The sequence below is a fragment of the Poecilia formosa genome, unplaced genomic scaffold (genome assembly GCF_000485575.1).
Source record: "Poecilia formosa unplaced genomic scaffold, Poecilia_formosa-5.1.2 Scaffold507, whole genome shotgun sequence".
NCBI lineage: Eukaryota > Metazoa > Chordata > Actinopteri > Cyprinodontiformes > Poeciliidae > Poecilia > Poecilia formosa.
The window spans coordinates 106090-133552 of record NW_006800446.1 but is presented as its reverse complement, the minus strand read 5'-3'; the positions used below and the strand labels follow the sequence as shown (position 1 = coordinate 133552).

Below are 27463 nucleotides of genomic sequence, written 5' to 3'. Positions count from 1 at the left end.
CAATTTGCAAATACATATAAATCGTTTTTCCCAAATATGTGAAATTTCCCATTGAAATTAAATTACAAATCCTCTTGTTTATTAAATAAAAGCACCAAATTTAATAATATCCACCGTCAAAAAGAGGCAGACTGACTTTTCAGGGCTCTGGACCTTTAATTCCTCTGATTCCCACACGAGACTCTTCAACACTCCAGTCAGCTGACTTTAGACGCCATTTTGTCAGCCATTTCCTACGCTGATCCATTGCCAGCGTCTCTGCACAGCTCAGGACGCCCCGTCCGGCCTCAGCAGCTTCACCTACCCACCCGGGCTCGGTAGATTGTAGCGGACCGCCAACGCCACTGTTCCCGGGTGGATGAGAGACTAAACCCAGCGGGTTGGTCGGTTCGGTCTGCACTCAGAAGGACCGTCTCTGCAAGGCGCTTGGCCCCGAGGGACAGAGCGAAGCGGCACAAGTCACAGGCAGACATGGCTTTGAAGATTGTCAAAGGGAGCATCGATCGGATGTTCGATAAAAATCTCCAGGATTTAGTACGTGGCATTCGGAATCACAAGGAGGATGAGGTAAAACGAGCACACTCGGCCACCTGGAACACCCAAAAGCAAACATTGAGCAATGTTTTTCCTAATTCAACTCATTTTAGCATCACCGTTATACCGCGACTAGCTAACCAACGTTAACGCCTAACAGTGGGTAATTTAGCCAGACGTTAGAGCCAGCGGTTAGCAAGGTAACCAGCCGGGGTTGGGCAGCTGAGTTAGCTTTGCTTTCATGACTTTTTTTTTTTTTTTTTTACAGAATGAAACCCACAAGGTACTTTTCAGAACCGTGTCAGGTGTTTGACGAGGTGGCTTATTGCAGGGCTGATACTGACAGCTGGCTAACAGTTGGAGGAAGAAGATGGCAATGAATCACAGTTTACCAGGAAATTACTGCTCAGCATAGCTGAGATCAAAACACACTGAAGGATTACTGAACTGGCCTACAGGCCACACACACACACTGGGGGGCAGAGCAGGCTTCCCACTGGCTTTAATGTTATTACATGTATGATTGTGGAGGAAAAAAAAAACGAATTAATAACATATATTAATATGTTGGCTTGGCCTCTAAATGTATCAAAAATGTAAAGAAAAACATGCCTCCTCATTTTTGTTGTGCTGTACCTTGCAGCCAAAGCTGAGGAGCTTTATGACGTCACATTTTGACCCCCCTGTAGCTACATTATTGTGTATTCTTATTTAACCTTTAACCCAGGGCGACAAACATCTCCATTCCGCTAAAACAGAATAAAATCACAAAAATTTAACCTTTTTCGTACAGATAATCTGCTTCTGCAACGAACTCGAAGGCAAAAGTCCTAAAAAATGTTTCCGCAGTTCACCAGTAATTTCCTGGTAAACTGTGATTCATTGTCATCTCCTTCCTCCAACTGGTTCTTAAAGCGAATGATGTGGACCTCGTTGAAGCAGCGGCTTTAACATGCACAGAGTGGCCTAGCAATCAGGCTGACTCCGTGTTTGATGATATCATCCATGTTGCAGCTCTGAGAGCGAAGGCAGTGGGAGCTCAAACCGAGCTTTTAAATCATCTCGTGCTGCTGACACTTAGCCTGGGTGTTGATGTTGAAATGCTCAGTGGGTACTAGGCGGTATAATTAGTGTATGCAGTCGTTACTGTTGGTTGGTGTTGGATTTCTGTCTGACTTTGGCCTCCTCACAGTCTCATCTGACGGGCAGAATTTTTTCGCAGCAGCTAAACCGGCAGTTTCTATTAAAAAAAAAAAAAGAAATCAAATGTTCTAAATAAAACTCTGGGACCTGCTGCATCCTTCAAGCCTCTTTGGGTTTGATCTCTTGACTCGGATCGTGGTTTTGTACTCGGCGACAGTTGTAACCTAACCCTGGTCGCCCAGATAAGTTGCCGGTTGCCCAGCCGACAGTGGACAGTTTGCTAAAATATTAATACTACGTCCCTGTGTTCCTGTGAGTGTGTGCTAACCGTGGGCAGCCCGCATTTTCTCATGCTCTCCGTTTGCTTTTCACATGGGAGCGACATCTTTCACACGGTTCATTCATTCGTTCCCTCTTTGGTGCTTCTGCACAGACGGCAAATTGAAGAAATGCGTGAGGATGCCACTGAACAGTTTAGGGAACTCGCATAGGAAATTATTCCGAGCCGTTTGTTGGTTTCTTCTGTTCAGAGAAAGGAAACGGGTCGACTTGGAGAACTCGCACGCTCTAGTAGAGTTCCAACCCTGTTTAGGTAGAAGCCACTGGCACCAGTGTGCTGGCCATGGCCCAGTTATTTGAGTTATTTTGATTGGTTCTGAGTAACATTGAGTAAGACCGTCTCTTCTTGTGCGATCTCTGCAAAACGCAGCGTCTCATAGATTGTCAGCAGCAGAGCTCAGCAACCCTTGCCCCCCCCGCCCCACCCTCCTCCTGTCACTGTGCTGTCTCATGACTGCATACACATGACCAGCACACTCCGCATAGCTATATGTGTTTGTTTTGTGGGGTTGCCCCTCTCAACAATGGCTGACTTGGTTTCTTGCATGAAAGCTGTTGACTCCACACTGCTGAATTAAATTGATTGTTTTATTAAACACTAATTGAATAATTTATTCTATTTATTTGGAGATGATCTTTTCAGGATTCTAATTGTTTTAATTTGTTGGTTTGGTTCGAGCTTTTTGCAGTTGCATTCGAACGATTCAAAGTATTGCAGAAGTGGTAATTATTTCAGTAGGTTAAAAAGTAAAACTTGCTGAATTGACCATTGTCTAGCAGAGTCCTTATCAGCCCGTCATAAGAAGTGTAAGCCACAAAAGCTGTTCCTAAAGAAATTGACTTTTCAGTGCTTTGTCCAAGTATAAGAAAGGAAAGTTAAGTGGAAGGAAAAGGTGCTGTAGCACCCAGGAGTCAGGACATTCACCTGGATAGATTGCTGATGTGTTGTGTGGTAATTCTCCAGTCAGAGCACTGAGGTCAACATCTCAGTTGCTACTGAAAGACCTGTGGAAAAATGAACGGTAATCAAGATTCTTCATTCATCATCATTAAGTTGTAGAAGGCTCCGCCTCCTCATATCACCGTTTTTAAATATCTGCTTAAGAAACTCTATTTTGTGTTTTCTATTTATTTTTTTAAAGAAATTGTTGGAACTTCAATTCCAATTGAGTTTATTTAACTTTTTAATGTCTTTTTTTTTTTTAATTCAGTCTAAATTTACTCATTTGGCCCATTTAATAATAAGCTGTATTTCAATGTGCTTTTTGAAAAAAAAAAAAAAAAAGTTATCATTCGACACCAACAGCAGTAATAACTTTCACTGCAAGTTAAATTTTTGAAGTAATAAACCAGACACAGATTAAACAATGTCCTCTTCCATGTTTTCTGCTTTATTTTTTTTACTGCTTTTTAAAAATTTTTTTGGAAGACAATTGTATTCGAATACGGCTTGACGTGTGACTCAACTGCCTCCCTGAGCCAACAGTAGGCCTCGTCAATAGATGCAATCTTGGATGGAGAGCGACATGACGGGCAGGACTTGTGCAAACTATTTGCTTAGTTCCCCCTTCTGACGACTCGAGAGCGACAACAGAACAACCGGGATCGTTGCAGCCGGCTTCTGTTGCTCGGCCGAAATGTGCCGCTCCGGATATTGCTCTACCTAATCTGATCTGGTGTCTTGCTTTTGTCTGTTCTCCCCTCGCCCTCTCCTTTTGTCTGTCCGCAGGCCAAATACATCTCCACATGCATCGACGAGATCAAACAGGAGCTCAAGCAAGACAACATTGCTGTCAAGGCCAATGCTGTGTGCAAGCTCACCTACGTAAGATCCCCTCTGCCTGCACACCCTGCCGCCGCCTGTCACTTCTGCTCCACACATATACACTCACGCACACACAGATGAGACTCTGTGTAGCGCTGGCAGTTTAATCCATTCCCTCCCTGCTTCTTCTGGTGGAAGACCATGTCCTCATTTTTAAGCGCCTGCTAAAAATGAAAGCGTTGCTCCATGCGGTTTGCAGGGTTAAGTATTGATGCAAGACATGTGAGAGAAGCACAGAAAACTGTAGTCAGTTTTGTTTTTGTCTTGTTAGACATTGTGCAATACACTGTTAATCAATTAGCAGGGTTTTTTTTAAGAGAGGAAAAAAGTGATAGAATCTGATTGTGTTCAGCTATTATGATTATATGGTGTTATTTATCACTGGAAGGAATGATGCAGATGGATTCACCTTGATATGCAAAACAAAATGATGGTGAAATAATTCTCATGGCTTCTTGTAAAGCTTTATCAGGTGAACTCTGTAACATTGTAGCTGCTTGTAATGTGTTGCAGCTGGAGATTTCACCACTACTAGCAGCATAATTTCCAATTAAAATGTAATCAGTTTTTTTTATTTGTAGATTGCAAACGCATCGAGGTTTAAACCTCCATTCATTTTGCCGCCTTTGCTCACATTCAAAGCTTTACAGTTTCCGTATTTATCGCAGACACAGTTTAAAGCCGCCCCCTCTTCTCCTCTCATGCCCACCGTCTCCGTCCCGTCTGTGTTACAGCTTCAGATGCTGGGCTACGATGTCAGCTGGGCCGCTTTCAACATCGTTGAAGTCATGAGTTCCTCCAAGTTCACATACAAGGTAGGACTCCGGTTGTGTTATTGCTGAGCTCATCTCGCAACAGAAAGTGGCTTCTCTGAAAGTGGTACCGTGGATCCTCTCTGGGAAATGCGCTGCTCAGGTACATTCCTGTCAGCTTGCTGATGAATGCGTTTGCCTTCCTTTTTGCAGAGGATTGGTTACTTGGCAGCCTCGCAGTGCTTTCACGAGAGCACAGATGTCATCATGCTGACAACCAATCAGATCCGAAAGGTCAGCGATGTACCTGTTTTTGTGCGCCTTGATGCTCATGCTTTGTTGTGAGCTGACTGGTTTTTATTAAATCAACCATTTTTCTTTCTGTTCTGCCTATTTTTCCCCCCGAAGGATCTCAGTAGTCCCAACCAGTATGACACAGGTGTTGCCCTAACAGGCCTGTCTTGTTTTGTTACCCCTGATCTGGCACGGGACCTCGCTAACGACATTATGACACTGGTGAGTCACAGAAAATGTCAAGTTTATCTGCATGGCTCATCCTCCAGTGTCCTGTTTTGTTTTGTTTTTTTCTTGCCCTGGATGTCCGGTTTTCCCTTGAGGCCTTTTTTATTTCAGAACAGATCAGAAATGTATACTCTTTTTTAAAAATTTGAATAAAACTATTGTATTTCTCCTTTCCTTTGCTGTTTTTTACGCAGATGTCCCACACCAAACCCTACATCAGGAAGAAAGCTGTGCTAATCATGTATAAGGTATTTTTAAAGTACCCAGAATCTCTGCGCCCCGCTTTCCCAAGACTCAAGGAGAAACTGGAGGACCCAGATCCAGGTAATTACCAAGACATGCATTTAGTTTATTGTACGGAAAGGCAATTTCATTTTCAGTTTGTGGTGCTTATTGGAGGCGTATGTGATGGCACTATGATATGTTGCCATCTAAAACATTTTTTTTTGATCATAGATGAATATAATCAACAGAATGATGGGAGCCCGGTGTGTCTTACCAGGAGTGTTTTATAGTGAACGGAGGGAAATTAAGGTTACACGGTGCTGCTGTAGTGTTAAAATGAACTGGGGTGTGACGTTTTCAAGTGTTAAATCTTATGCCAGCACCCAGCTGAGGGCTGCCGCCTCACAATATAACACATTAAAAATACTGGCAAACAATCTCCCAGGTTTCAGTCCTGCTGCTGTGAGTGTTTTAAAAGTCAAACATGAGCTGTAATGCTAAACATTTATATGCTTCTACCCATCCATTAATGGAACTGAGATTCAAATGTGCATTCTGGCTTTACCTGCTACACATAAAACATAATTGTTATTCAAAATTTTGTTTTTCCGTTGCTTTCCCACTATGCACAATATACACACTTTGAATCGCATTGACTTTGCAGTCACACTGGCTTTTTTTTACCGACTCTGTTTAATTATTCTCTGCTCTCTCTCTCTCAGGTGTCCAGTCAGCAGCCGTCAATGTGATTTGTGAGCTGGCGAGGAGGAACCCAAAGAACTACCTGTCTCTCGCCCCCCTTTTCTTCAAGCTTATGACCTCCTCCACCAATAACTGGGTTCTCATTAAGATCATCAAACTGGTAAGTGAACAGGACGACTGGAGCAGGCGCAGCAAACGGAAACCCTAGAAACACGAGAATTGTCAACACTAGTAGGTCCGGAGCAAAGAAATAATGCGCTCCACTGCTTTTTGTTCTGGTGTATTTTTTTTTTTTGTGTGCGTGTGTAATGCTTTTTAAGTATTTAGCTATTTAAAAGAGCGCATGTACACTGAAAGAGGAAATGATGCCTCTTCTTCCCACAAGATCACATGACACGTTGGATACTACAGATAAAGGGTTTCCAACAGTCGTGTCGTTTGTAGCTTTGCAGTCAGGTTTAATCTGTGCTGAAGCTTTTGCATGGAAAACTGGCAAAATCCTCACACTGTAACTCCAATATTTAGTTTGACAACATTGTCACCCTTTTCCTCTCCGAACAGTTTGGTGCGCTCACGCCTCTGGAGCCAAGGTTGGGGAAAAAGCTCATTGAGCCTCTGACAAACTTAATCCACAGGTGAGATCAAAGTCCTGCTTGTATTTTTTTTCCTATGGATGCTAAAATGTTCCAGTTTGAGGCAAATGAATCTGTTCTTGCTCTTTAACTCATCTTTCTCTCCCACAGCACCTCTGCCATGTCTTTGCTGTATGAATGTGTCAACACTGTAATTGCAGGTGAGTACTGGGAATCTGTAGGGAATGCATTCAACAAATGCTTGCTGTGTTTCTAAGAGATTAGACTCCTAGATTTAAACCACAACTCCTACTGTTGAGTTTGTAAGCCCTGAAAGTTAAAAATGCATTTTGCCATCCAGTAAATCTCAGTTATCTAAATGTGTGCAAGTCAGACTTCTGTAAAGATTCCAGACCTGAGCTAATCGCCTTGTTGTCCGTCATTGCAGTGTTGATTTCTCTGTCCTCTGGGATGCCCAACCACAGCGCTAGCATCCAGGTAGGGAGCTCCAGCTTTCCATTGCACCCGTCTAAGTTTGCATGGAAATTATGCTCAATGCAATCCTTTCCACTCCAGCTGAATCATAATGCATGAGGAGCAATTGGTCTGTCTGATTGGAAGGCCAAAAGACATTTTTCATCCAGTCCATTTTTCGGTGATCCAGAAAGTTAGCTACTCCAGATTTTTTTATTTATTTATTTATTTTTTTTTACGTATTTCCTTTCAGACCTGGTGTGGAAAGGTTTAGAACATCATTAATTCCTCCGCTCCCTTTGTTTTTCTCCTGTTCCTCTCCTTCTTTCTCTCTCTTTCCCACAGCTCTGTGTGCAGAAACTGCGAATCCTGATAGAAGACTCGGACCAGAACTGTGAGCCCTCTGTCAATGCCTGCAGTGTGTCATTTTCTCATTGTCTGTGTGTTTCTGACTGTGGAACAGTCGGCCCTCGTAGATGACCGGACCGTAGACCTCCTGACTCTGGATAACTCGAACCTTATTGCACTTTTACTAAATTAGAAGGCCTGCTTGGAATACCATTGTTCCTAAGCAGCATCTGCAAATTGCTGAGTATGACTGTGAATAAGCTTGGAGGGTTCATTCTCAGACTGCTTCAGTTCGTAGCTCTATAACCAGCCAGTTTGGGGTTACATTGTTGTAGTCAGCCATTCGAGTTATCCGGACATCCATTTCTAGGTAGTTGTGTGTGTGGTGTAGACAGTGGATCTCTGGTGGTAGTATACTAGAATTTGAGGTTTAACGTTTTGTTTATCCTTTTATCTTCTCCCTGGTTTTTGAGTTAATGAGAGGAAAGGAAAAAAAAAATATTCAAGATATTTTGATCAAATGTGGCTTGGTTTTAGAGCATCATTGTTGCTCTTCAGAACCAGATGCCTGGTACGTCTAAACAGCGGCCTGTACCGTGACGCAAAACAAATACCTTATTATGGTAACTAGAGGTGGTAAACCTCGCTGCTGAACCTGCTTTGTAACAGAGCTTTGGAGATCAGAATAAAGATACTGGCTGAGAAAGCACTGCCTATCAACCAGAAATGGAAAAAATGTAAAGCATGCATGAATATCATGACTTTTCTTTTTTTTTTCTCCCCTGGTCTTCAGAGTTGGGCTCTGTTTTAGTTTTGCTTCTTGCTTTTATCAATCTTTGAGATTTTACAGCAGAACAATGCTAAAGTTCTGAAAATGAGCAAGTTTTACTCAGTTTTGTGATCAGCAGGTCAAACAGTGAACTATTATGTTTTCTAATGTATTAAAATTAAAGTCCCACAGATTCTCATCAATAAACATATCAACCAACCGCTTAGTTGTAGTTGTTGATAGATGTTGGATAAAAGTTAGGTAAATTTGCTTTTTATTCATAAATGAGGATAATCTTAAAAATCCTCATTTAATGTGAATTAAATGAGGATTTAATTCTTTTTAAGTTCTGTGGCCAGACTTAAAAATACATACAAATTTGAAATCTGCATGTGTAATATTTTGTTAGAAGCAAAGATTAGGCTCTAACATTAATCTATTTTTACTTAAATTCTTAGCTTTCATTTTAGGAAGACTTACTCGTAACCAGTTTTTTTTGATGCCAAATAAAGCAATCTTAAGTGTTTTGTTTTCAGCTCCATGAAGAGAAACGGCTCAAATGTGGAGCTAATGCAGCGTCCTAAAATTATTAGTTCCCCTTTGGGAAAGTGGTTTTAATGTTTACAGAACAAACTTACACACTAACAAGAGTGTAACCAGCAGGCTGGCAAACTTGTGTCTTAAATATAAATGAACAATGACAGGGTAAACGCTAATACATGTTCAAGTTGCATTTCTTTCTTTTTTTTTGAGCTACACTTTGAACTTTTTAGCTTAAATTTTGAAACTGAGGTTGTGTCTGCATTATTTCAATGAACAGGAGTAAGAAATGACAATGTGGGAAAACTGGCTTTAAATGATTTATTCATTTTGTTGCCCACAGTAAAAGAAAATGCGTTGTGCAAAAATGGATCCCGTTGCATGATATAGACTTGTAAAAGATGGTATTAATCGTTATCTGCTGTTTTTGTGAAGTGGCGACGTCAGTGGCTGGCCGTTTGTGTGATGGTATTCGCTGCACCTAGCCTCTCCTCGCCCCAAGGTCACTGCTTCACGTTTATTGATTGAGAAAGCTGAGACGCCTTATTATTCCCTGCCCGATACGATGACTGACAGAAAGCCTATTTTAGAAATTCCTTTTGGTGTGTGAGGAACATCTGTCAGGGACTTAAAGGATAAATCAAAACAAAGCTAGTCTCCCATGTGTACGTGTGTTTGTCCTTTCCATTGTCTTGTGTGTTTTGTGTTCCTTTTTTTCCTCTTTTTTTTTTTTTTTTTCCTTTTTTGAATACGTAGCTTGTAGTAGGACTTAGGTTATATACAGGATGATCTCAGTGAATTAGAAAATCATGAAGTTAATTTATTTCTATAACTCTGTTCATGACAGAGTGATCTAAGTGTTTATTTCTCTTTAGTTGTGATGATTATGGCTTACAGCTAATGAAAACGGAAACTTCTTGAAGAGTCTTTCCTTCGCAGTCCTCTTGAGGCTGTTACTTATGCATAGTGTTCTACCGCACTTTTTCCGTCCACTATCCTTTCCAGCAATGTGCTTTTCTACAAGGGGGTGTGGGTGACTGCAGAGTCATGCCTCTTCCTATTATTGTGCACACGAGTGCAATATTCCTGTATAAAAATCCTTCAGTTGCTCTTCGGTAACATTCACATTTTCTGAGAAACGTCATTCTAACGTTTTCCTCAGTTGTTGGCCATACTCATTAAAATGAACTGAAATATATTTTTTATATCAGTCTATGTTAAAGTATTCTCATCGAGATGAGTTTTATTCCTTCGATGGAATGACTGAAGTATTTAAACTTTAAAAAGCCCTTTCAGGGTGAATGCATTTGCAGCTGGACTGTAACGTAGCTTAAAATGACTGAGATTAATAATATCTACATAAATTAATAATTGGCTATCTAAACGAACTGCATATCAGCAGACATAAGAACTAGTAAAACATTAGGAGCTGTAACTTATCAGGTTCATTGTATGAGGTTGTGCGTTTTCATCTTTGTGCAGTGAAATACTTGGGCTTGCTCGCCATGTCCAAGATCCTGAAGACGCACCCCAAGTCTGTCCAGTCTCATAAGGACCTCATCCTGCAGTGTCTCGACGACAAAGATGAGTCCATTCGTCTCAGAGCGTTGGACCTTCTCTACGGCATGGTATGGAGCCGAAACGGCACGCCACACTGTTTGACCCATTTATGCCATGTGTGAACATGCATGTAAAAGCCATTTTCATCTCGGTGAGATGTGTAAAGTGAAGCGGGAGGGAGCACAAAGATGTGGAAGCTGATCTTAATATCAGTGGAAGTTGATAACACAGCAGGATGGTTTGAAGAAAATGGTGCTCGTCTTATCCAGAATAAGATTAAATCTCTACCGTAAACTCAGAGTTTTACAAAAATTGGAAGTTGGCAACAAAACCGAGCGCATCTTCAGTTGGTTTAGTTTCCTGCATTATGAGGTTTGTTCAGGATGAATAAACAGGAAGCTCATTGAGCTCGTGCATGAAGGAAAATGTGTATCGTTAGCCTCAGCAATATGTTTTTTATTTGTTGTCTTTTTATTAAGGTAAGAGACGTTAAATCAAACCTTAACTCGTCATTACGGATTGCATTTCTGCTTCGTCCAGGTTTCTAAAAAGAACTTGATGGAGATTGTGAAGAAGCTGATGCTGCATGTGGACAAAGCCGAAGGAACCACTTACAGGGACGAACTTCTCACCAAGATCATCGATATCTGCAGCCAGAGCAACTACCAGTACATCACCAACTTTGAATGGTTTGTTTTGCCGTTTGCCTGCGCTCTTTTCTGGCTCACTCAGAGTTCGACTTGGTTGGATTGAACGCCACTCGCTGCCCTGTGCGTGACTGACAGGTACATCAGCATCCTGGTGGAGCTGACCCGATTAGAGGGCACACGACACGGCCACCTCATCGCCTCTCAGATGTTGGACGTCGCCATTCGGGTGAAGGCCATCCGAGCGTTCGCCGTCGCTCAGATGGCCACTTTGCTGGACAACGCCCACCTGCTGACGGGCAACACGCAGCGGAACGGCATCTGCGAGGTTCTGTACGCTGCGGCCTGGATCTGCGGCGAGTTCTCAGAGTGAGTTCGCGTTTCCACACACAAACGCACCGAGCGGAGGACGACTCCGAAAGCGGGCGGTTATGTAAATCGTATCGTTTTGGCAGACACCTGGAGAACCCGACGCAGACGCTGGAGGCCATGCTGCGGCCCAAGGTGGCCACGCTGCCGGGCCACATCCAGGCTGTCTATGTTCAGAACGCAGCCAAGCTGTTTGCAACGGTGCTGAAGGGCGAGGAAGGGAACACGGACAGCACAGCTGCGCAGGAAGCCAGCCAACTAATGATAGACAGGCTGCCGCTGTTTGTGCAGAGCGCCAACCTCGAAGTCCAGGAGAGGGTGAGACAAACGGGGAGCTGAACCGGTCACACCTGGACCAAACTAATCTGCTCGAGTACGTGCGATGCTGACTGGCTCGCCTTCTGTCCTCAGGCGTCCTGCATCCTGCAGCTGGTCAAGTACATCCAGAAGCTTCAGCAGAAGGACGTGGAAGTGGCAGAGGAAGTCAACGCGCTGTTTGCAGGAGAACTCAACCCCGTGGCCCCGAAAGCGCAGAAGAAAGTTCCTGTTCCTGAAGGGTCAGTGCATTTTTTTTTTTGTTTTGTTTTTTCTTTTCCTTTACCATGTACCAACATATTTAACTACAGCTAAAATTTGAGCGCATTCTCAATTATTTTGACTACTGAAGTGTGAAAATCTTTGCATGCCTATGAAGCCTGGACCTGGACGCCTGGATCAACGAACCGCCTTCTGAAAGCGAGTCTGAGGACGAGCAGCCGAAGGCGATTTTTGCGAAGGAGGAGCCGAAACACTCCAGACCTCGTCACACGGAGGTGGACGAGAAAGAGCTCGCAAGGGTACGCATGGAGGAACGCAGCAGCTGCACATTTTACCGGCTTCATTTTGTTGCAGAAGACTTCACTCCCGTTGTCTGCATTTCATTATTTAGTATAAGGCGGTGGTTGATGCAAGTCCTCTTCTTTTCACCTTGCTCGTTTGACATTCTCAATTCTCAAAGATATAGCATGGATATATTCCCGGGCAGTGATTGTTTAATGTATTGATCTTTAGTTCAGGGTTTAAACATTATTTATCTGCCTTCCCCTGTGGATCCCTGCGTGTGCTAAAACGGAGTAAGGAGGTTATTCGTGGATTAATTCGTGATGCGGATTTTGTTTCTTTCCCAGAGGAGGGAAGCCAGAAAGCAGGAGCAAGCCAACAATCCGTTCTACATCAAGGCTTCCCCGTCCTCTCAGAAGGTGCGTTTTCACTAATCTTTTGTGAATAATAGTGCTTCGTTTTACACTCTTTAAAATGAAACACTGAGTTAATAGGCAGTTTAGAAACTTAAGGATATATTTTTTTAATCATTGTTCATTTGTTCAGTATGGGAAAAAAAAAAAAATTGTATGCCCAGATTTTATTATGTCTTTAGCCGTCAGTGGGATACATCCAATGTTCTGCTAATCCATTTGTGCATCGTCCAAGTTAACAGATATTAACTGCACTGTAATGAAGTTTTTTCTTTTTTTATTTATTTATTTTAATATCTGTAGGTGTACCAAGAAGCTCCTGGAGTGGAGCACATCCCAGTAGTGCAGATTGACCTCAATGTGCCTCTCAAAGTCCCAGGTGTGGTCAAATATCATAACACTAATGAAAGAAATGTTAAAAAAAAAACATGTTAAAAAAAACCCATCTTAATAGTTTAGTCACCAAAATCATATTTAAAATGACTATTCCACAATGGGTTTTTTTTTGTCGTTCTCTTGCTTCTTGCCTTCTTTCATTTGTCTCATTTATAAATGACGCCCCTGTTGTTCAGGTCTGCCCATGTCTGACCAGTACGTGAAAATGGAGGAGGAGCGCCGTCAGAAAGAGCGAGCAGAGAAGAAGAAGAAGGAAAAGAAGAAGAGGAAAGAAAAGCGCAGCGGACGAGGGAAGAAACACGATTCGGCTCCGGAGAGCGAAGAGGACATCACTCCGGCTCACATGGTGGACATCGTTACAGAGGAGATGCCAGAGGTAGGCATGCTGGGAGATCGCAGTGGCCAATTAGAAACGCCATGAGTTAAGTGTCGACCCAGACATCAGTTACTACTACTACTACTACTACTACTGTTTTGCTTTTTATTTAAACTCTTCGCTCTTACCTGAGTTGATGCATGAAGCCACTAGTAAATTAGGAAAACGAAACTGATGCATCGACCTGAAGCAGAGCAGTAAATTCACGAAGATATGAAGTAGTGCTTGCAACGCGGGGATAACAGACTGGAACATATTAAGAATCAGTTTATTTTTATTTTTAAGCCACATCAATGCAGCTAAATCATCACGACTAACCACTGCTGACATGAATGGCTTTTTATGAACTTGTATTGATGTTACTCTGAATAACTTGTGTAGCTTAGTACCTCTCTGATTGGAGAAAAAAAATCAATATAGATGCCTGAGATATTGGGAAACTTTTTTTGTTTAAACTTTGTTTTAAATCAAAAAGTGCTTTCGTTGTTGACATTTTTAGGCATATTTTACATAAAAGAAAATACTTTGGGGAATAAGTTGCATCATTACTGTTACATTTGAGCCTTACAGGGTTATAGAAATCAAGATTTCTTGTTAAAATCGATATTTTGCCAAGGTACTAAGTCTTGTGTTAATTGCTGTATCCTCTTGCTGCAGAATGCCTTACCCAGTGATGATGATGAAAGAGACCCCACTGACCCCCACAAAGCTCTGGACATCGACCTGGACAAGTGAGTCCACACGGCTCTGATCCTGCTTCAGTTTATGTTCTGACTAGTTTAACTCTTCGTTTCGAACTTCAATTACATCTACAAAACGATCAACCTGCTTGGTTTTGGTTTTTGTCTTTTTGTCTTTGTTTTTGAGGGCTGGGAGGCAACTTGCCAGGAACTGTGTATGTTTTTTTCCCCCCTTTTCTTTTTTTGGTAATAATTTTTATCTTAATCTTTTATTTTGAAGTTCTTTGCTTTTTAGCACAGGACTAATTACATTTATCAAATCCCTACATTTTCTGTGTTAAATTAGTCCTAAAATAGGTTTTCTTTTCATTTTCTTCCCACTTTAACTCCTGTTTCCCAACATACTAAGGATTTTAGCCTTGAAACACCTGATTTTTTTTTTTTTTCTTAAATACTTTGGGACTTCTCTCAGTGGTCTTTAATGGCCCCCCTGTGCCACTAACACGGCTCGACGGTCTGGAGCAGATTTGAAAATCTCAAAACGAATGTTTTCCTGCAATAAAAAAAGAAAATGATGCGAGAACCATCGAGACTATTTAAGCTCAAAGCTGTTTGACTGAGCTGAAGCCATACACGTTTAAACAGACGAGCTAAAACGTCATTAGCGAAGCGTAAATAGCCTGAAAGCTTCAACGCTGCACTTTGTGTTGAGATTTCTGACCAAAGCATCAAAGTTGATGCCACTTGGCCCTATCCTTCCTCACACTCCTCATTGCTTTCTGCTTCCTCTTTCCTGTGCTTGCACACAACCATCACTGCCTCTCGGGTGTGGGCAGTTTGATGGAGTCGGCTGGGCGCAGGTGAGTAGAACCCCAGCCACAGGAAGTGGGCTCTGACTGCACACAGACGGGCTTTACCGGCTTTGACTTTCCGCTAATAGATGCCTTTATACTTGCAATGCAGCTGCCTCGTCCTTTTCTAGTCGGAGCTTGCCCTACCCGCTTCCTTTCTTTTCGCTCCCTGCCTTGTGTTTTCTATAACTAGCAGCTTTGGACAGTTTATCCAAGTCCTTGTTCTCTTACCCTGACGCCTCCTCCCTTCTGTCCCGCGCCTTTGCACTTAACTTGACAATATCAGCATCTTTTAATTCAAACAAATGTTTAGTTTTCTTTTTGTGCTCTTTAAATTAAGACTGTCAATAAAGAGAAGCATACAAACACATTCGTTGGCATGTTGGTGCTGATATTTTCAGGTCTTAATCTTTAGTAATCTGTACTGCTGGTATAGGCTCCCAAAAAAAACGTATTTATTTTTTTTTTATTTCCTTCAAATGATGATATGGCGCATGCTTTTAGAGGCCTTATCACATGCTGTACATGCCTTAATGCTTCTGTCCACAGTTCTCAAGTCATACCTGCTTCTGGTCCTTTGATGTGCCCTTTGATCAGTGCTAGTGTGTACGTTTGAAAAGCATAACATCAATTGGTTCTCATTAAATTTTTCTATTTAACCCTATCTGTAAGTCATCCTGAAAGAGGTTGAGTTAGTTAGTTTTAGGAGTAGAAGTTACTTTCAAAGGAAGAGGTGGACAGTTGTTTACGGATGGATGCGAGGCCTGCAAATAAAATGTGTTTTAAGCCAGTGCAGTATGTTTTCTGACTTTTAAATTTAGTTTTTATCAAAAAAAAATTACAAAATGGCGTCTGACATCAGACGGAAAGCGTCGTCTGTCCATAGATCTTCGCCAGCAGGGGTACACACTGCATGCTGGCCTAGCTTCGAGGGTGAAAAGACACGAAGACTTGTGTGGAGAAATCTTCCAATGTATAACTGTCTAATGCTTCAGGCTTAGAGAAATAGCACAGCTCTGCATTTTGGAAAACCGGAATGTGCCTGAGTATTGCTTTCTGTTGCACCTTGTATTGTTGGCTTGCAAAACAAACTAATACTCAATAGTTTTCCAGGCCTTGGCACCAAATCCAATTGGGTCAGTTGCGAAACAAGGTCTTGTGAGTAAAGTGATGGGTTTCTGTACGTTTTGCTTTTTGTCCAGGCCGCTTGCAGACAGCGAGAAGCTGCCGGTCAGGTCACATCGTGCTGCCGAGGCCCAGAAAACCCCAACGGATGGAGAAACTGAAAATGCGACTTTGCCGGAACCTAAGAAGAAGAGCAGCAAAGAAAAGAGAGAGAAAAAGAAGGACAAAGAGAGAGATCGGAAGGTGAAGGCGTGGTTTTGATCACAAAGACCCTCGCTCTTCAGGCTATCTAGTATCATAAGACAGACTGAATATTTAAAATTGTTAATCAGATTTATAAAAGGACATCTGTAAGCTGCCAACTGCTTTGACTTTATTCTTTAGCCTGACTGAAACATAAATCTTTTTTTTTTTCTTTTGCTTTCTCAGAAAAGCAAAGACGAGAAAAAGAAGAAAAAACACAAGCATGAAGACAAGGAGGAGGATCTCCTCGGGGGTCAGGCTGACGAACCTGTGCTCCAAGCAGAAGAAACGAGTCAAGTGGCAGAACCGCCCTCTTCCTCTTCTACTGCTGCAGAGGTACTTTCAAAACAAGTCTAAGCCGAAAAATGACTATCATCTAATAGAAATTCTAAATCATGAGGCCTTGCAAAAGTTTTTAAACCCCTCAGACTGGTTTAGGGTTGACACAATACAGAAAATGTCAAACTTGATGCCAATACTAAGAAAAAAAAACGCAAGACTGTATCACTGCAACTATTTTTCTTTCTTTTTGAAATTGTCGATTTCAGTCTAGAACCACTGTTTAAAATTTAGTCGTTTTATTATCGGCCACACTGGCTTCCAGTTCATTTGTCACTGAATAGATGAAGTAATGAAAGGGACGTGCAGATCATTTCGTCACTTAACTTGGTCGAAAAAGGAGTCTCTGCTGAGGCACGTTACCCTGTTGATTCATACCTGCAGTTATATCACAATGTGCAGGAACTTTACAACTTTATTATTGCGGTGTTAGTTGTAGCGTTGCTCCTCGGCTTTTTTGTGTTTTGCTGTTTGTCAGCCTCGTAGGCAAAACGAGTAACAATCAGGTTGTTACTGACGTTTTAAACGTCCAGCGGCAGCAGCTCAATGTTTTGATTCTTTGCCCTGATTGTTCTGATGATCCTCAGAAGGAACTAAGAGTATCTGTAGCACTGCTGTGTGACAATGACTTGTTTTCTATCGATTTTGACACAATTGAATTTCATTGAAGACTGTTTTTGGTTTTTGGGTTTTTTTTGTCTCTATTATATTATAATAGCTCTAATTTTAACAACCCCAATTTGATTACATTAACACACCGGTGGACTCAGGTTTTCCTTCAACTTTGATATTGTGCGCTACTTTGCTGTCCTGTCAGACATTAAACTTCTCTAATGTCAAAAATATGAAGAAGTTTAAGACGTATGAATACTTTTGCAAGGTGCTCTAAACGAACCCATGTAATCAGAAACGCTATAGCATAAATATTACAGCTGCTCTGAAGAAGATCGCATGTAAACAGATGTTTTGATTGTTTTCCCTGACTCAGCACTTCCATTGCTTCTTCCTAGCCTCTCTTTCCACCAGCTCCTCTGGTCTAGTATCAGCTTCCTCGTAGCTGACTGCAGTCTCTTGCCAAATGCTTGATTTATTCATGAAATAGTGCAGTGTAGTCTCTTGTCTGTTTTCATGAATAGTGGTAAGATACAGAAACTGTGTGCTCACCTCCCTCACCTCCTGCTCCCCCCTCTCCCCTCCCTTCCTCTTTTAGGTATCGGATCTGGATTTCTGGCTCTCAAACGCTCCAGTGCCCTCTAACACCCAGGTTGAGTCATTCCCACCCTCCCTCTCTCCACGTCCTGCCCTTCTGTTCTGCACATCCCTGTTTCATAATCCCGTGTTTCATGGACCTTCCTCACATGTTGGACCACACACTGTTTCCGTGGCTTCTTCCCTTTTTGTTTCCCTCTTCCTACTCACAGGTCACATAAAAGTCTATCCAATCCACTCCCATTTTTAAGTGCACATCTTTTTTTTTTTTTCTCTAGCATGTATGTCTGTGTACTGTATGTGTGTGCTAGTGGTTCCGCGTTAGTTCCTGTTTTGCCCAGCGGGTGTCCTTCTGTTATTGAGGTCAAAGTGGGAATTTGTTTTGTTGGTGTCCACGCTGCATTGTGATGCGTCTTTTGAATCTTCCTTAGCAGTCATGTGTATTTTTGTTTTTGTGTATTTTTTTTTCTTGGTCTGTTGTGTGTTTTAATATTAGTTTCACCTAGTGAGAGGAAATCCCTATTTGTGAGACTAATTTTGTGGTTAAAAATGTGTCTCATTAGAGATTTTCTGATGAAGTCTTTCATGATCTGAGAAAAACACCTAAGCAAGGACTTACCTTCAGAGGACTCTGGATTTTGTGTATATTCAGCCTTACAATAGGCATGTTTACTTAAAAAAAAAACAATACAGCATTTTGCAGGTGTTTATTTTATATTTTCAGGAACATTATTACAACCTTTATAATTCTTATTTTTGGCAAACTTATGAATAATTGTTTCTTTAAAGAAAACGTTGTACATAGAGTGGAGCAAAAATGTACAATAACATTTTCAGGTAACTGTGCCTTTTGCACAGCTTGTTATTCCTATTTGACAAAGTAAAATTAACCTGTTACGTCAGGCTCAGGTGCTGCTTGCAACTGTGACGACACTAAAGTGACTTTAAAGCATAGGAGTGATATTACCGAAATTCTTAGCGGTTTTGAAGCTGTAGCTCTTTAAAACCTTTGTCCACCCGTTCTGCTAACCGGGCCTCCACCAAACACGCGTAAACTTTTCATTTTGTCTTGTTCCTTTTTTTTGGCGTCGTAGAATTTGCCTTTTGATGTCCACAAAAACCTACTTTTACATATTTAATAAACTGGTTTGTGAGGACTTGCTAAGTAGAACCGGTGCTGTCAGGTGTCTGGATCTTTATCCTGGAGCTCATCAGCCCTCAAGAAAAAAAAAAAAAAAAAAGCAATCTAGAAATGGGCCTTAACGTGTTTTTTGTTTCTGCATCGACTGTCTCTCCAGCAAAACGGATTGTATCGGTGTATATTACATATGTTGCTTAGATCCCGCCTGGCCGACAGTTTCAGTGTTTTCACTAGTTTGTGTGGCTTGTTAATGCAGTAGTTTTACACGGCATATGACGGCAACGAGGCATGTTTATTGTCCTCCCTAATCCACTTGCCTCTTCCGACACAGATGTGGCAAACTCGGCCGTATGTGTTTGCGGCCGCTCCTGCTAATGCATTAATCTGGTGCTTTGTGTTTGGGTGTGTTTGTGTGTCTGAGCAGGAAGCAGCAACAGTAGCAGCAGCAGCCGCCGCCCCAGAGCCCTCCGTCACAGCGCCAGACTCCGAGCCAGACGAACCCAAAGACACAGAAATGGAGGAGACGGTGAGTCACGCTGATAATGTGATCAAAGTTAAATGTTTGGCCGCAGTCCTCAAGATCCCAGTTTGCGACACCCTGGCAGGGTTTGTCGCATTGGCAGCTCTTCCTTTCCAACAAGCTGGGGTGGGTGATGTGACATAAACCTGATGGCATCTGTCGTGTTCCTCTGGTTCAGCCACTTTCACTGTTAAGTGTTTACGTATTTACTTATTTGTCTGGCCTAACAGTAATCCGTGGCTACGTTATGTGTTTTAATGATTAGAAGTCCTCAAAACACAAGAAGAAGAAGCAGAAAAAGGAGAAGGAAGAGAAGGAGAAGAAAAAGAAGAAGAAGCATCACCACCATCATCACCATAGTGACGGTGCTGGAGACGAGTCGGTTCAGAACGGCACCGTTGAGGAGGAAGAGCCCCTCCCGGTCAGTGTTAAAGCAGCAACTGTAAGGTTATTTATGTGCCAATGAGGTTTTTTTTTTCTTTTAGATACAACCCATGTATTTTATCTGCTAAGTTAATTATTATAACATGCTCCTTTTTCTCTATTAGCGTCTCTCATCCCAAAGCCAGAAGAGCTCAAGGAGAATAATTTATCATCATTGTTTTGCTAGCTCTGTTCAAACTCACTTCCTGCTACAATCACACTTTTGCATATTAAACATCAGTGGCACAAAATGGCTGATGTGACCTGAGCTTTTCTCTCCTTTCAGCCAATGTCCAATTACTGCCTGCTGGCTGAGAACTCCTACATCAAGATGGTGAGTGACTGGGACGTTTTCTTTTTAAATCTCATTCACCGTTTGGCATCAATATGTTATTTAACTCCTCAGTTTGATTTCTAATGAACACGAACAATTTTCAGAAGTTGGATTATGTTTGGCCTTCAGTCTGACATTAAGAAACAGTCAGTACATTTGTCTTTGTTGCTGATTGTTGTTCATCTTAGTTTTTTTTTTTTTTGGTGTGTCATTAGCTAAGATTACCCAGGTTTCAGCAGCTGGTATTTCATGTGATAGAGCTACACAAAGTGGCAACTGTGTGAAGTGGAATGAAAAGGAGACATTGTTTTCCACAACTTTTCATTCCACTTCCCTACTGTATGACATTTTGTGTTAGTCTGTCCAGTCCCAATACAATGCATTGAAGTTTATGAAACATCGATGTACTGAGTAGATGAGCTGTTTTCATGTGAAAATGTTACCAATGGTATTCGTGTTCTGGATTTTCTAATTATGACTTAAAAAAAACAACTATTATAAAATAAGAGGTGGGAAAACAAAAGCCTAAATTACTTTCCGGTCTCTTGCTCTTTTTAAAGATGATGGAAGATGCTGACGAGGTATTGCTCACCATTCTGTCAGTGACAGAGTATCTTCTAAGCTCCTTCCTAGATGTGCTGTTCTCTGTCCTTGTTGTTTCTCACAGACTTGCCCTCTGGGTCAGAATACATGAAAGCCTCTGTGGAGTGTCGCTTCAGTTTCTAAGGCTGATGTTTGTCCCTGTGTTTCTTATTGTGTTCAGACTGGTTCTATGAAGCCCTGCGTCCTCTCATTCCAAACTAATTAATCCAATTTCCTGTGTTTCTTGAAAGTCTTTTGTTTAAATTTATTTATTTTTTTTATCCAAGTTCTTGAACTGCTTCGCGAATGAATGTTGCGACTGTGACGTAAAAACCTGTTTGGTTACCTGTCCTGTGTGTCCTCAAGGTGTACGACATCCAGGGGAACCTGCAGGATGGCAGCCAGGTGGTTGTGTCTGTTATATTTGAAAACAAGTGCAACAGCTTCCTCAAATCCATGGAGTTCAACGTCTTGGACTCTCTGAACTCCAAACTACAGAGGCCAGAAGGCTCGGGTCCTCACGATGGCCTCGTCGTCCCCTTCCAACTTCCTCCAGGTCAGAAGGGATCTGCAGAATGCCGCCCGTGAAAGTCCACTTGGGCTTTTTAACAATTTCTTTGTCTCTGTTGGTGAAGGTGTGTCCAATGAGGCACGGTTTGTCTTCACTGTGCAAAGCATCGTAATGCCACAGAAACTGAAGGGAACTCTAACCTTCATTGTTAAGGTCGGTATTAATATTCACACGAACAGCACTGTGTCCATAAATAAAACAGAAGCATTATAGAAGAACCGCAAGAACATTTCTACTGACACTGCTTAACTTATTTTTGTCAAAGGTTTATTTATTTATTTATTGTCTCTATTTTCCTTCTTTTTCAATTTTTTAGAGTCAGTTATAGTCTACAGATTATTTTTTTGTTGTTGTTTCTACATTTATTTACACAAATTTCTAATTCAGTCCTCAGACTTCTCGGTATACATTTTAGAACTTAGTTCATATCCATTTTTGGATTTTTAAAAAAAATTAAATACCACAGTGGATGTAATTTATATATTTTACCAAAACTATAAAAATATATTTGTGTATTGTTTTTATTTTTGCAGAATGAAGACGACTCCACTCATGAGAAACTGGACTTCAAACTGCACTTTACCTGCACCTCCTACTTAATCACTACTCCTTGCTACAGGTGGATGATTTAAACGCACACACGTGCAAATATTTAAAAGCGATCAATGTCTTTTCTCAGTTCAAAAAATAAAAATAGTTCAATAACATAATTCCTGATTTATTTGGGCCCTCAAACCACTTTAATGGCGACACAGTCTGATGTCCATGTGTTCAGCTGAAGCTGGAAAATAAACTCGCCTCACCTTGAGCAAGACTCAGGGTCGTGAACTCTGTGTGCTTGTGGGTCTAAACGTTTTGTAACCTTCAGCCGTGTTCGTCATGCTTTTTGGGGACTCTTTGTGAGTTTAGTCGTCTCTCTTTGGTTTGACACAAACACTTTTGGAATGTGTTTCGCCGATAACTGCTGAACATTTTGTCTGCCGCCGCAGGTATGTCTCATAATCTGGTTTGTTCTTTTCAGCGACGCTTTTGCAAAACTGTTGGAGTCGGGAGACCTGAAGAGCAGCTCAGTGCGGCTGGAGGGAGTCAACATGCCCTTCCACCATCTGCTGGCCAGGATCTGCTTCCACCACCACTTCTCAGGTAGCCTTTCTGCTTTTAAAGTTTAAATCACATTTTTTTTTTTTCCATTTGTGCAAGACCGTAAAAGCACCCACTCCGAGTTATTCCACCAACTCTGTTGTAGTCTTTTAAGTGGGCAGGTGCTTGCTTAGCACAAGCGCCTTCAGTTTCTACTGCCATCAGCATTAGCTGCAGCGCTGACGCTTCAGTGCTGCAATAACTCCAGTCGGGCCTGAGGAAAAAAAAAAACAAAAAACATGCAGTTGTTGAAGACTTGAAGCAAGTTCCTGGAAAGTAGTTGAAATATTCTGAGGTGAAAATTTAAATTTCACAAAGTAGTTTTAGTTTTTATTTAACAGGAGAATAATAGGAACTCTGAGCTTCAGCTTTAATAAAAGTTATATAAGAATAGCAATAACTACAATAATGAGCTCCGTGTCTCACATTGTTAGTCCACATTCAGCTCTTTCTTATTTTATCTAAATTTGCCACTGATGTTTTTTGTTTTTTTTAACATAAATACTGAGGTTGTTTTATGTCACAGGTTGGTCTTTATAAATCCCACCTAAAATGACAAAACTCCAATTCCTCAGCACTATTTATCAGTTCAAAAGTAACGATGTATGATTATAGATTGTTTAAATCAACTCTTTTAACTCATTGAGCATTCTTTAGTTGAACTATGGCGAGAAAAATTGTTTTATTCTGGCCTCTGATGTCGTCCTGTTGGTTAGGCATGAACTTTGACATGCACATTAACAAAGGAACCTGCTCTTGTTTTTTCTCTTAGAAATATTGCCAAAGCTGGAAATGATCAGTTTCAGGATCCTTTTAAAAAAAAATTCTCATTATTATAGAGCCCTAAATGGTTCAAAACTTGACTTGCTTCACTTGCATGCTCCAAGTAGGTCCCTGAGGTCAGCTGATCAGGTTTTACTGGTTTTCTCTCATAGAAGACTTAAAACTAAAGAAGACAGAGCCTTTAAGGTCTGTGGCGTTGAGATGGTGCAATGCGCTTCCACTGTGTGTAACGAGATTCAACAACTTCAGACATTTTTAGAAACAGCTTAGGACTTTTTTTTTTTTTTCTCAGCCATTTATAAATAAATCCCAAGTCATTGCATTTCACATGCTTTGAATTGTCTTTATTTGCAGGACCTTTTTTTTATGCTTGTATTCTATACGTGTCTGTATTCTGTATTTTAACTTGCACAGCGCTTTTATGTGTCTCCTCCTTGAGAAGCCCCACATAAAACTTTTTTTTACTCGTTTATAAGTGAACAAACAAAAACCAATGCCAAAGAGGGACCATACCAAGAAGTGACTACAGAAGGTTATGTTTTTTCTGAGCTAAGAATCTTTGCACAAGTTTTACTTGTCTTTACTAGGTGTTGGTTTTTATCAGCACCCCCTAGTGTTTCATGTACACTAAACTTTGTAAGGAGGCTTCGATTATTAAGAAATTTGCATTTGAAGCTTATGCAACTCGCCATGCAAAAGTCAGCCTTTTCCTGTCTTGTCGGCAGTATTTCAGCATCAGGCTTTTACTAGGAGAGATGCTCTCAGTGACATAATGAGGCTTCTGTCTGAAAAACCGATTAAAATCTTACCTGTCAAACCAGCTGGGAGCAGCCGTGGGTCCACCACAGATGCCTCTTTAATGGGGAAACAACCTGAATAATGCTGCTAAGTTTATTCCCCTTGTGATTCTTTGACTAGTCGTGGAGAGGATCGACTCCTGTGCCTCCATGTACAGCAGGTCCATCCAGGGTCACCACGTCTGTCTGCTGGTCAAAACTGTAAGTGACTCTTTGCTTGTTAGCTGTGCCTTCATTGCCATAGTTAATTTCTATGTAAAAACATGTAAACAAAAAACAAAAAGGAGATGATTAAAAGCTGATGTAATTTTAGGGCAACCACTTTTGTTTAATTAAAACCAGCATGGAGTTTGCTTTAATGTGTCCCAAGACCTTTTAGATTTTGCATAATTTCAAACAAAACCATGCTGAAAAACTAAAGAGGACTTGAAGCAAGTTCCTGCTGTTTCTTATAAGTAGAGCCTCAGATCTTTGTTTTGAAATGTTAAACCTCATCATAAAATGTTGTCTTCGTTGCTTGTCCTCTTCCCAGTCTGCTCAGACGGTGTCCATCGACGCAAAATGCGACGAGCCGACGCTGCTTGGGAATGTGCTGGATGAGATCAAGCAGACCTTCTCTCAGTGCTGATTGTTTCTGACGGCCCCAGGGTGCACCCGGCCCCTCCATGCCACCCACTCCCTCATTATAGCAACACAATCACATTACGAAACACTGCGGCTGGCACCTCCAGCTTCACCCTATTTATTAGTCCTCAAATTTTCAAGATTTCTTTCTCCTCACATCCGCTCCGATTCCTCTATACTTTGCTCTTTTTTTTCCCTTTTTTTTTTTCTTTTTCCTCTGCACTCTCAGCTTTGTGGTCACTCAGCCTCGCTCTACGTTGTTTTACAGACTCGCTGTCTACATGCATCGTCTTCTCTGTTGTGTACCATGATTTTTACTTGTGTTTCCCAGCTCCTCCTTGCTCTGGATTGCCTCAAATCCTCTACTCTCCCAGGCCTTATCCCTCTGCCTTCCCGCCCTGCTGGCAGTTCATTCTTTGACAGTCGTGTAATGTAACAACTGGATGTTTGCTGTTGATGGTTGAATTGTATTTTTACTGTTTGAGGTTTTATGTTTTCATCTGTAGTTTGTTTTTGTTTGGCGTATGGGTCTCTCCTCCTCTTTTGTTTGAAGCCTGTCTTCGCCTTCGTCTCGATTCCTTACATCCCTCTTACTGAACATCATTGCAGCTCTGCTCTGTGGGCCTGGAAAAACGGTGTGACTGACTTTTTTTTTTTTTTTTCCACCTGGGTCCTAGCTGGAAAAAATGTAGTACTCTAACTTGGTCACCTCACCTGGTGTATGAAGACTAAACATTTGGGGGCAGCTGCTTTGCTGATGGAGCAGAGAGAAAACCAAAGCGAAATACACTAAAAGGCAGGGAGGTTTAAAGGTTTAATAAAATGCTCTGTCCCTAATTTCTCATTGGTCATGCTCAGAGCAGATGTGGTGTTTTTAGAAACAAAGAAACTTAGTGGGTCAATGGTTCTTTTTTTTCTTTTCTTTTTTTTTGCTCTGTGCCTTTTCTCCTACACTCATGTCAATTCTTCTGAAGAATTGACATATCGTTCTTTCCATGAATTAAATGGATTCGAGTAGTTGATAATAGTGAAAACTAGCCACCAGGAAGGCGTATTCTGTGCTAGCAGACGCCGTTCAGGCTCTCTACGGTACAGTATTAGTTAAATTCCACCGGGAGGAAGCACCTGCTTCATCTTCTTGTGTTCTTGCGAAATATTTCCGCCTGTGCCACTCGAGTGTTTGCAGCACGATTGTTCCAGCCATGTCAGCCGGCACCCAGGTGACATCCCCGATGTTTCCCTGCCCTTCGTAAAACCGCCTTGCCTCTTTTCATGCTCCGTTGTCATTTTGTTTTGTTTTTTTTTTTTTCCACCCCAAGGAAGAATTTGCCTCCTCTCACAAAACCTTTTTTTTTTTTTCTTTTGAATTGAGTTGTTCATTTTTGACTTCTTACCCCGTTTAGCAAGATAAAAAAAAAGCTAGTTTGTTCATATATACTCTTAAGGCCCTCCTTTGCATCAGTCTGCTGTTGTAGATAATTTTGATGTCTGTGACCATCGGGGTCAGCCATTCCACTTGATATTCAGTCTAGTTGTAGAGTCTGAATACAGAGGTGATTTGTTGTTTTTCAGGAATGTCAAAAGAAAACAATCATGTATGTATTCCTCGTTCCTGAAAACAACCTCGCTGAATCCAAGAGAAATCGTCTCCTCATTCATTATTATGATCATTGTGTGCATAATATTAGATTAAAATGTGTATATTGCATGATTAGGAATGTAATTTTTATTTTTTCCTTTCTGTTATTCTATCACAGGACACGGTTAAACAAAAAGTCATTCCATACTGTCCTTTTTTTTTTTCCCCTTTCCCCTGAATATGTTTTGTTTACTTGATCATGCTCCATTTTCGATGGCATTGTGTTTTTACCTGTTAAGACGTGATATCACTGAATGTTTTAAATTATTGAACACAAGGGAAGGAAGGGTTGGTGTCATGAACACCGAGGGCACGGGGCTCAGAAAACCAGTTTAAAAGTTCACCTGAAGCAGTGTACGGAGAAGCAAACCGCTGTCTCAACTCTTTGGTTAGTTCATTGTGAGGTCTTCTTCCACGTTTGGCTTGTTACAATGAATATATACGCTCGAATGAAAGATTTTCAGCAGTTATTTTTGTTTTCCTTTTCTTCTCAATGCTCAGCTATCAAACATGCATTGTAAATGGTCATGATGTCAAGAGGACGACATAAATTATATACTCTCCCTAGTTTTGAAATAAATTCTAGTTTTGAATTTATTTCAAAACTAGAAATAAATTTTGGGAGAAGCTTCTGTAGTCTTTTTTTTGTGTTACAAAAGATAAATCAATAAAAACTTGCATATACCAATTTTTTTTTTTTCGTCTTTTGACTTTATCTGAACCCTGTCTTTCTCCAAGCGGTGTTTTTTGCTTTTCTTTTCCTTTTTTTTGTCACCAAAATATTTCAGATCATCAAAACTTATTACATAAAAACCCACAAACATCTAAAGGACACATCATCACTCGCCACAGTTATGGTCAATGCTCGTGATTTTGCAAGAAAATGGTTAAATCCATGGTGAAAACCAGTGCTAACAGAAAGGACAACAAACCCTTGAAAAACACCTTGATGACCCCGAAGACTTTGGAATGTTCCGAGAGACAAATGTGGAACTGATAAGAACGCATATGCACTCCATCACATTTGGTGATGATACACCATAAGCTAATACATTTATAAAAATAACAAAAATATAATACATTATTAAACTGACAGTCCAACAGAGATCATAGCTTGACGGTCTAGACCTGCTTTGT

The 27463-nt window shown here is 41.2% G+C and overlaps 1 protein-coding gene across 11 annotated transcripts; it reads left to right on the top strand.

Moving 5' to 3' along the window:
• Nucleotides 1-203: 203 nt before the first annotated feature.
• ap3d1 (adaptor related protein complex 3 subunit delta 1) lies at nt 204-26796 on the top strand. 11 transcript variants are annotated; one of them, XM_016664711.1, is made up of 35 exons: nt 204-567; nt 3746-3841; nt 4576-4656; nt 4807-4887; nt 5002-5109; nt 5310-5439; nt 6063-6202; nt 6604-6677; nt 6786-6835; nt 7063-7112; nt 7434-7482; nt 10228-10373; nt 10846-10994; nt 11091-11321; nt 11408-11639; nt 11733-11878; nt 12016-12157; nt 12488-12559; nt 12857-12932; nt 13126-13325; nt 13983-14056; nt 14842-14865; nt 16059-16224; nt 16411-16560; nt 17774-17827; nt 19338-19439; nt 19699-19854; nt 20143-20190; nt 20751-20771; nt 21139-21328; nt 21408-21496; nt 21877-21962; nt 22365-22486; nt 24185-24264; nt 24596-26796. In XM_016664711.1, exons 1-35 carry the CDS (start codon nt 472-474, stop codon nt 24689-24691), a joined length of 3807 nt encoding a protein of 1268 aa, XP_016520197.1. In that variant the 5' UTR covers nt 204-471; the 3' UTR covers nt 24692-26796. The 11 variants fall into 11 exon arrangements, with proteins under 11 accessions (XP_016520197.1, XP_016520196.1, XP_016520204.1 ...); XM_016664710.1 differs by having other exon boundaries at nt 16059-16230; XM_016664718.1 differs by lacking the exon at nt 17774-17827.
• The last annotated feature ends 667 nt before the right edge of the window (nt 26797-27463 follow it).